This window comes from Monopterus albus, unplaced genomic scaffold, assembly GCF_001952655.1.
Source record: "Monopterus albus unplaced genomic scaffold, M_albus_1.0 scaffold202.1, whole genome shotgun sequence".
NCBI classification, from domain to species: Eukaryota; Metazoa; Chordata; class Actinopteri; order Synbranchiformes; family Synbranchidae; genus Monopterus; species Monopterus albus.
The window spans coordinates 5,365-15,797 of record NW_018128082.1 but is presented as its reverse complement, the minus strand read 5'-3'; the positions used below and the strand labels follow the sequence as shown (position 1 = coordinate 15,797).

At 43.0% G+C, this 10,433-nt stretch overlaps 1 protein-coding gene across 1 annotated transcript in view; it reads right to left on the bottom strand.

The window, feature by feature from the left end:
* The window catches only part of inppl1a (inositol polyphosphate phosphatase-like 1a), a 20,884-nt gene that overhangs the window by 6,058 nt on the left and 4,393 nt on the right, over positions 1-10,433 (bottom strand). The window contains exons 5-16 of the mRNA XM_020618169.1: positions 9,541-9,923; positions 8,511-8,656; positions 6,592-6,721; positions 5,785-5,867; positions 4,504-4,654; positions 2,261-2,367; positions 1,819-1,921; positions 1,182-1,378; positions 853-970; positions 625-721; positions 212-350; positions 22-121 (exon numbers count right to left, since the gene is read on the bottom strand). Coding sequence (XP_020473825.1) covers positions 22-121; positions 212-350; positions 625-721; positions 853-970; positions 1,182-1,378; positions 1,819-1,921; positions 2,261-2,367; positions 4,504-4,654; positions 5,785-5,867; positions 6,592-6,721; positions 8,511-8,656; positions 9,541-9,923 — 1,754 coding nt within the window. The remainder of the gene's footprint in view (positions 1-21; positions 122-211; positions 351-624; positions 722-852; positions 971-1,181; positions 1,379-1,818; positions 1,922-2,260; positions 2,368-4,503; positions 4,655-5,784; positions 5,868-6,591; positions 6,722-8,510; positions 8,657-9,540; positions 9,924-10,433) is intronic.

Below are 10,433 nucleotides of genomic sequence, written 5' to 3'. Positions count from 1 at the left end.
TATCTTCTTGGGCCTACTGACCAAAGCGTAGAAAGACTTTGTTCTTCTCCCTCTCCAGGTTGAGCTGGTCCACCTTCAGCAAAGGCTCAAACTCCTTCCTGTTAATGTAGTTTAAAATCTCCTGCACGCACAGACACAAAAGAGCCATCACCACCCAGCTTAGGTGTCATCCAGTTTCACTGCATTCTGTGTACATCTGTGTGTGTTCTACCTGTATGTCCATATCCAGCCTGTAGTTGAGGTCTCCCAGCCAGAAAAGGTGTGTAAAGCGAAGTGAGATGTCAAAGGAGCTCAGCTGTTTGTCTCCTAGTGAAAGCAGCCGTAGGATATCAAGGTAGTTCTGGTTCCTCCTGTAGGAGTCAAAGTTTGCATGTATCACATATAACAAGCGTTAAAAGAATAATGTGTGTGTGTGTGTGTGTGTTGTGTATGAAGTAATAGTATGTCATCAAAAGCCAAAAGGAAAGAACATTTGAGTCTGTCCCCACAAAGTCAAGGTTACAAAGGTACAGGACACTGAAATAAAATGTCTGTGTTGTGAAAATGAACACCAACAAATTCCTCACAGTGAGAGCCACAGACGATGTGTGTGTGTGTGTGTGTGTGTTGGACAGTGGTAGGTACCTGGCAATCTTCTCATTTCCTGATGTTAAGTGACAATTCACAAAACCAAAAGATGTCCCGTTGAACATGAATGACACACCCACAGCACCTTTGTTACCTGAACAACCATCAAAATAAACATATAAATTGAATCTATCACAAAAATAGATAAAACGATAATCTCTTTAACTGCCTGTTTTTTTAATTTAAGAAAGAATTCAGTAGAAAAGGATTGAGCACTGTTGTTACCCAGTGTGTTGGCGATGCCTGTCTTGACACTGGACATTCCCACGTGGCTGATGCGGTTCTCATGTTCAGCTTTCACCAGCACAGCAATCTTTATGTTCCACAGCGTCTGCACTGCGATCTATAAACAGGACCAGCAACAGACAGTGAGGAACCCACTGTCATCATTTCTGCATTCACACTGCACACAAACACCCCACCCACCCACACGAACACGACAAATACATTTGGTAGATGTGAGGAAGCACAAATAACACTAATGTAATCTAGGAATGTGCCATTTAACATAACATTTATAATCTCACTTTACATTTGGTTTCCACCTTCCTCACCGGTTTATAATCCAGTTCGGTCTGTTCTTTCAACATGGCACGTAGTGACTCGACCCACTCCCGATCACATACAGAGTTTTCTTGGGTTCCAAACACATAAAGGTCATGAGGGATGGTGACCGTCATCTCGTCTAGAGTCTTCCCAAGGCCACGACACAACACCCATGACGTCACAGACTTAGGTGGAGGCACTGAGCCTATAATCAAAGGCCAAAATGGTACATTGTCACGAAAAATACTAATGTCTCGCAGTTTTCAACATAGAGTATTAAAATACTGTATATGAGAAGTCAGTACATGTTGTTATTAATGTAGATTACATGAAATAATGTGTGTGTGTGTGTGTGTGTGGACGTGTTTTTCCTGCTACGTGGGGACTTCTTCCTGACTCCATACCAACTCATGAGGACCCATTTCACGGTGGGGACCTAAACTGAGGTCCCCATGGGCAAGAAATTGAATTTTAGGGTGGCAACATGGTTTAGGGTTAGGATGAGGTTAGGGTTAGGTTAAGGTTAGGGTCAGGGTTAGGCAAGTAGTGGTTCTGGTTAAGGTTAGTCTACAGGAAATGCATGTAAAGTCCCCATGGACTACGAAACATAAACTGTGTGTGTATGTGTGTGTGTGTGTGTCTTACCCATATTCCAGGTGCCTATGAAGATGGAAATCATGTCTGGCTCATCCTGATTGGAATGTTTGTTCTTCATCAGCTGCAGCAGCTGGCAAAATGCCTCCCGCTTCTGAAACACACCAACATTAGTGAATGGAAGTTGCCACAGAAGGGCACCTTGTTTTTAAGCAGCAGGACTTAAAAACTAACTAACAGTCAAAGTGTGTGTAAGTATGTATACAGAGAATGGAAGAGTGGAAACTGAATTGATAGAAGAGATCTGTGTATGATCTGTGCCACAAATCGTGACCCTGTTAGTGTCCTCTATCCGATTATAAATATACAAATAAAAGAGACATATGTATTTCCTTAGTCAGTTTGGATGTGTGTGATATTTGCAGGTATAGGTTTTTGTTTGTGCTGCTTTCCTGCATCTAGAAACTGTGATTGAAACGATGTGTGTCCAGACCTTGGCACTAGCAAAGATAAAGTCTCTCCTCTGGCTCTTGTCCTTCTCCTTCTCAAAAACTATACCCAGCTTATTCTGCACTCGCTGTGACTTGATCAGCTGGCGGACTGAGAGACAGGAGACAGACAAATAGACAGAAAGTCAGAGATAGAGGCAGGAAGAAAAGCAAGGCCAAGGAACAGATTGCGAGGGTTAAATAAGGTTAAGGAAGGAAAACGAAAAATGGGGAAAAAGACAATTGTATTAACCAAAAATATGCCATTAAATCATTGTTCTTTTTTAATTCAACTGTGACTCAAAGAGATAGAATCAGGATGATTAAAAAGCGTGGATCCCAGTTAAATAAAATGAATGCCTACAGTCATGTGAAAAAATTAGGACACCCTTTGAAAGCATGTGTATTTTGTAACATGTTTTAATATATGGTTATTTAATCTCAATTTTAACAATACAGAGAGATTAAAGTAATACAACTAAACAAGTAAAACTGAAGAAAAGTCTTTTCAAGATCTTCTGTAAATGTAATTCTACAAAAATGCCTATTCCAACTGAGGAAAAAGTTAGCACACCCTAGCCCCTAATAGCTAGTGTTACCTCCTTTGGCTGAAATAACTGCAGTGAGACGGTTCTTGTAGCCATCTAATAGTCTCTGACATCGGTCTGAGGGAATTTTATCCCACTCCTCAATGCAGAATTGTTTCAGCTGTGAGATGTTTGAGGGGTTTCTTGCATGTACAGCCCTTTTCAAGTCACCCCACAGCATCTCAATGGGATTCAGGTCTGGACTTTGACTCTGCCATTCCAGGACTCTCCATTTCTTCTTTTTCAGCCAGTCTTTGGTTGATTTACTAGTATGTTTTGGGTCATTGTCATGTTGCATGGTCCAGTTCCGCTTCAGCTTTAATTTTCTAACCGATGGTCTCACATGTTCTTCAAGCACCTTCTGATACACAGTAGAATTCATGGTGGATTCTATGATGGTGAGCTGACCAGGTCCTGCTGCAGCGAAGCAGCCCCAAACCATGACACTTCCACCTCCATGCTTCACAGTTGGTATGAGGTTCTTTTCCTGGAATGCTGTGTTTGGTTTACGCCAAACATGTCCTCTGCTCTGGTGTCCAAATAATTCAATTTTGGACTCATCTGTCCAACGAACATTATTCCAGAAGTCCTGGTCTTTGTCAACATTCTCTCTGGCAAATGTCAGTCTGGCCTTGATGTTTCTCTTAGAGAGCAAAGGTTTCCTCCTTGCACACCTCCCATGCAAGTTAAACTTGTGCAGTCTCTTTCTGATTGTAGAGGCATGCACTTCTACATCAACAGTAGCCAGAGCCTGCTGTAGGTTTCGAGGTGATATTTTAGGGTTTTTGGAGACCTCTTTTAGCATCTTGCGGTCTGCTCTTGGTGTGAACTTGCTGGGGCGACCAGACCTGGGCATGTTGGCAGTTGTTTTGAAAGCCCTCCACTTGTAGACTATCTTCCGGACAGTGGAATGGCTGATTTCAAAATCTTTTGAGATCTTTTTAAATCCTTTACCAGACTCATAGGCTGCTACAATGTTTTTTCTGAAGGCCTCTGACAGCTCTTTTGCTCTCACCATGGTGCTCACTCTCACTTCAACAGTCAGGAGCACACCAAACTAAATGTTTGAGGTTTAGATGGGGCAAGCCTCATTCAAAATGCTGAGTAACGATCTACTAATTATATGCACCTGGTGTGATATACCTGTGTGTGATTTGAGCCATTTTAAGAGGGCATACATGTGAGGGTGTGCTATCTTTTTCCTCAGTTAGAATAGGCATTTTTGTAGAATTACATTTACAGAAGATCTTGAAAAGACTTTTCTTCAGTTTTACTTGTTTAGTTGTATTACTTTAATCTCTCTGTATTGTTAAAATTGAGATTAAATAACCATATATTAAAACATGTTACAAAATACACATGCTTTCAAAGGGTGTCCTACTTTTTTCACATGACTGTAACTATAAAGCCCAGTCCCATTTTGACTGCTTTCGTGGTAGGATACAGCTTAAAGCGGCACACTGTGGGTTACAGTGTTTTGTAGCAGAGACAAGCCCCTTCACCTAAAGACCAGCTCCACTAATATCACAAAAAACTAAGTAGACTCATGAAATAAGATATTAACTGTCCATAAAAAGAAAAGTGGCACTACTCAACACACTTATCTCACATTTGAGAAAACACTGGGGTTATTGTGCATGGAGCACTTGCATGTTGCTTACTTTTGTCATGTGTGAAGGTGGTCCAGTCCTCCTGGCTGTCCTTCACTTTCTTCATCACTACCAGTCGTCCCCCCTCCACATCCACAGACAGAGTGTACTTCTGACTCTTTCCTATCTTTGTCAGCTCGGCTAGGTAGACATCCAGCTTTACCTGTAGTGGATCGGAAGACACACATACACACTTACACACTTACAGAGACTAGGAGTGCTTGTAGTGCAAAGTGCGTGTGGATATCTCATTTCAAACTTTATCAAACCTTCGCACCACTAGAGGTCTCTAAGGTGCAAGGAGTGGACTCCTCAGCTCGCTCGCCCCCTGTTGTTATCACATACACAACAAGTTCACTAGTTCTGTGGCACCAAGTGTGTCAAATCTAAGTGAGTTATATCTGCAGATGGCAGAACTAGGGGAAAAAAAGAAAAAGCTGGAATGGCCAAATTCTCTGAACTGTAGAAAGCAGTTCACAAATTTCTGATCATAAATATCTCTGTGACAAAATGGACCTTTTTTCTTGCAGTAAGAGATACAATAATGTCTGAGGAAAAAATAAATGACGCTCTTTGAGTCATACATGTAAACACCACCAGGTCTGTTTGTGTGTCTGTTAGTGAATCGTGTACCACAAACTCTTCTCCTCAGCATTTCAACACTTTTGTTCCTGTGCAACAGGAAGCTGCTGAGAGGACGTTGCCACTGAGAGCACAGACCTGGCTGACAGCTACTAATTCAAATCTTCCATTTCTTCTTCCTCCTGTTTTACCTCCTTCCCCGTGTGCTTACATTGACATTTATCTTTTTTCCCTTCATCTTGTTCACCTGAAATCTCCATTTAATCTGTTTTCATTCATATTTTTCAAAACAAATTCTCCCTCAATCTTCAACACAGCCTCATGCTTGTGTTTACAAGTAATACTGTCCTTACACTTTCACAATAAAACTGTAGAATTATAAAACCACTATACAAAATGTAGTTATACTCATTTGGTATGTCTGAGACTATGATACCAAGAGTGATAAATACCATATAGTATGACAAAGCCACTGATGATGCAGCAGGAAATCCATTGCAAGCATTCCTTTGGTACTACATCAGCTCTGCTGGCAAACCCTCTGCAGTATCTTGAGAAATACATGGCTTCTTAGTCTGCAAAACTAAACCACTGTTTCTTGATTATAGTAGAACTTAAGTAAAAAAAAAAAAACTTTCAGCATCATCACTGCTGCACTAATAAAGTGTGTGGGTGATATATGTGCATATGTACATGTCTGTGCACACCTACCTGTGACGCATGGAGAGAGGAATTGGGGAGCATGGAGAGGTCAAACTCATGTCCTGAAGAGCTTTCAGAGCCTGAAGGGGGAAAAAACGAGAAGGAGACGGAAGGGGGGGAACAATTAGTACACAAAAGACGGAAAAAATGAAAGAGAGAAAGCAAAAAAGAGAGAGAGAGAGAAACACAAACTGTATTGTTTTCAGCTTCATTGTTAATGTCAACAAGGAAACAGTTTCCCATTTCCCGAATGTGATCTAACAGAGGGCAGCACGGTGGCACAGTGGTTAGCGCCGTTGCCTCACAGCGAGAAGGTTCCGGGTTCGGGCCCCACCTGGGACCTTTCTGTGTGGAGTTTGCATGTTCTCCCCGTGCTTGCGTGGGTTCTCTCCGGGTGCTCCGGCTTCCTCCCACTGACCAAAGACATGCAGCTTAGGTTGATTGGTGTCTCTAAATTGCCCATAGGAGTGCGTGCGTGTATGTGTGGTTGTTCGTCTATGTGTTAGCCCTGCGATGGATTGGCGACCTGTCCAGGATGTACCACGCCTTCGCCCGATTGCCGGCCGGGATTGGCTCCGGCCCCACCCGTGACCCCGTTCAGGGACTAAGCGGTAGAAAATGAATGAATGAATGAACTTTGCATACACCATATATGAAACAGCAATGATTAAAGCCACTATTAGTAGAATTTGTATATGACTGTTAACAAAATGTATGATGCATATTTACTCTCTGGGCAGTTTCTGGGCTTAAATAAGTGTGTTAGAAAAACTGTAGCTGCATTGTGTATACAATGTATGAAGCCTGTGTCCGTACTGTCTGTCAGGCTCAGCGTGGAGGCTGCTGGCTGGTCCGCAGTGCCGAGCGCTGCCCACGGGTTCAGTATGTTTTCTTTGCTCTTCAGGTAGAAATCCACCGTGTCCAGTTGACGGTTCTTCAGGCCAGCCTGCCAAAACACAAACCAACTTCACTGAGTCACCCAGATGTTATGGTGAAAATTTTTTAACTAAAATCCAAAATCAGAAGAAGCTGGGACAGTAAGTAAAATCTAAATTAAAACTGAAAGTAGCGATGTGTAAATCATCTGGGTCCTGTATTACATTGAAAACAATACAGCAGCACATTATTTGATGTGATACCTCATCAGATTGATTTTTTGTCAAAATAAACTCACTTCAATCCTGATGCCTGCAACACAAAAAAGTTGGGACAGTAAAGCGTTTACCACAATGTGATGCTGCCGTTCCTTTTCACAACACTTAAAAGACTTTTAGGGAGTGAGGACTCCAAGTGACTCAGTGTGTCAGGTGTTTTGCTGAAAAAATGTAGAAGAAATCATCTGGATGTGGGTAGAAGACATTTCACCTCTCATCCAAGAGGCTTCATCAGTTCTGATGAACGTCTTCTACCTAAAACTACATCCAGATGATTTCTTCTACATTTTTTCAGCATACTACGACCTGGATGACTGAGAATTTGCACAAACAGGTGTCATTTTGTCCCATTCTTCCTGCAAACAACGCATTCTGTACTGGGGACAGGTGGGGACTGCAGGCAGCCGGTCCAGCATTCACACCCTTTTCCTCCACAGCCAGGACTTGGTAATGTGCAGCTTGAGGTTTGCATCGTCTTGTTCAAATCTACATGGACGTCCCTGGAAAAGACGTCATCTTGACGGCAGCATGTGTTGTTCCAACATCTCTCTGTATGTTTCAGCATTAATGGAGCCATCAGAGAAGTGGAAGTGACCTTTGTCCAGGGCGCTGACATGACCCCAGACCATGACAGACCCTGGCTTTTGGACTTGATGCTGCTAACAGTCTGGATGGTCCTTTTCACCTTTGGAGCACACGGTGTCCATTCCTTCCAAAAAGACCTGAAACAGTGATTGGTCTGACCACAGTGCACGTTTCCACTGTGTGATGGTCCATCCCAGATGCCTCTGAGCCCAGAGTAGTCGACTTCTGGACACTGTTGACACAGGGCTTCCTTTTGACACAGCACAGGTTTAAGCAGCATTTATGGATGTAACTACATATTGTAGTGGCTGACACAGGTGAGCCAACGTCATCCTGAGCCCATGTGGTTATATCACTTATAGCAGAGTGACGATTCTTGATGCGGCGCTGTCTGAGGGATCAGAGAGCTTGGTCATCCAGCTCAGGCTCAGCCCTTTATGCGCTGAAATCCCTCCAGATTCCTTAAATTTTTTAATGATGTTCGGCACCGTAAAGGGCGACAGATCCAAATCCTTCTTATATTTCTTTGTTGAACATTGTTTTTGAACATTTCAATGATTTTCTCACACATATCTTGTCAAACTGGTGGTCCTCGGCCCATCTTTGCTCCCAAAGGGCTTGGCCTTTCCTGGATGCCACCATTGTACCAAGTCATGATGCAGTCACCTGTTGACATCAGCTGGTTCAAATGGAATCATCATTTCATTGTTTTACCTCATTACTGGCCCTGAAATGCAGCTGAACCAACTTTTGTTGGAATGTGCTGCAACATCAGGATTGAAATGAGAGTTTATTTTGAACAAAGAATAAAACTGATGAGGTATCACATCAAATAATGTGCTGCTGTGTTGTGTTCAATGTCATACAGGACGCGGATGATTTACATATCACTGTTTTCAGTTTTAATTTTACACACTGGCCCAACGTTTCATGATTTGGGATTGTATAAGTCATCCCGCCACAGTCTCCACTGTAAAGGTGACTGTTGGCTCTCACCTGGAGGGCGTGGATGGGGATGGAGCAGCGCCCCCAGCTGTTCAGGTGACAGACTGCATCTACTGTTGCTGCACTGCCAAACAACATCAAACTGCTGAGCAAGTCCTGCTGGGAAACTGAGAACAACAGCTGGAACACACCGTCCTCTGGAGAGAGAAAGAGATATGTGAAGAGGAAGTCTGTTTCTTTCAAACACAGCTAGGCAAACACAACAGCCAGATAACTGCAGCCTCATACACTCATGTCTGCTTTTGTTTTTGTTTCTTCTTACATGTTTTATTCTAATTTTAGAAGTTCAATCGGTTATGGAGATATTTTGTTCCAATCTCTTAAAATGCTGTGACGCCAGAGAAACATGAGCAGTACGTTACAACACACTGTAAACCAAGCACCAGTTTTACCTGACTTAACCTCAAAAAGGAAACGAGGTCAAAGGACATTACAGTGGTTTATATCACATCTACAACAAAGATCAACATCACTAATGGCTGATCATGTTTCATCTACTTCTACTGCCTCCTGAGGGGAACCCCAAGGCTCTACCACAAACCCCGTTTTATTATCATCATATGTTTCCACTGGGCTCTGCCTGGAAAAAATTCAATGTTCATTACCACTGCTATGCAGAAGACATGCAGGTCCCACTGAAACCAAGTAACACTCAATCTTCAGTTTCTCATGAGCTGGCGTAAGGATGTTAAATATTGGAAGGCTAAAAATTCCCTTCAGCTAAAGTTTTGATTGATGGATTAAGTCAACGTCTGGCTCAAGTCTAAGTTACAACTACTGAGGTGGTGTACAAGCAGAATTCCTATGAAATGAGGAACTGCATCCAACATGTCACATCCATTCACTTTCAGTTTCACCTTCAGTTTCAGTAAATGGCTTAGATAACCACTGATTTAGAGCTGAAAGAGCTCTGTTTACAGCCTGTCTGTCAGTTTGGCAGTCCTACCTGGTCCAAACTGTAATCAAACAGTATTTTCATTAAGTGGATGTTACACTGAAGACATGTCTGAGTCTGACTTACTCTTCAGCAGCAGTCTGTGCTGTCTCTTTACACAGCACTGAACAACGGCCGCTTCGCCCTCCACCTGGTCGTAGCTCACATTCCCAGACTCCAAATCCCAAAAGGCCACTGTGGTCTGTCTGTTGCCAGCGCAGACAAAGGTCAGCAGGGCAGAGAACTCGGAGACAGTGAGCAGAGACAGAGTGGATGACTCGGGGACAGAGAACGAGACAGTCATTCCGCCGCAAGGAACTCTGCTGTGGGTCAAGGATGGAGCCCGGGGGAACTGGAGGAGGGGAAGGGAGGAGGACCAGGATGTCCCCACAGGCTGGCTGGAGGAGGCATAATGAGCTGGAGCCTGCTGGACTCTGTTGTACATGGAGGCCAGACGAGCTTCCCAGGAGCTGCAGGTGAAGTTAGAGGTCAGAGGTCAGAGGTCAGGATCAAATGTTACAGGTGAAACTAAGGTCAACTAAGAAGACTGTGAACCAGTTACATTACATAACTAAAAATCACATTGACTATTCAACCATTTATTTGTGCTAATGTGGTGCTTGTTCGTTTTGTATTGAAAAGAGAAGACTAATAAGAGGATATATATTTCTCAATGTGAAATTTATTATGCATTAACGTATCAAAATTAGCATGTGCCCATGGATCTCCACTGTTTAGGATAAACAGGAAAGACTGTCCTCAACTGGTTGGTATACAATATTTGTATGAAAAGGTGCTACTATCTTGATTGGTCCAAAATTGTTGGGGAGAAGCTGTGGTTTAGACTTAACTCTCCCGTCATTGGTCCCCCATTCTGGTCCGATCTCGTCCCTGGCGCGACCTTGTCCTGAAATAGACACTTTGCACAACCCGCAACGCTTCTTAGTATCTTATCAAACCTCAACTCCCCTGGCTTCAAG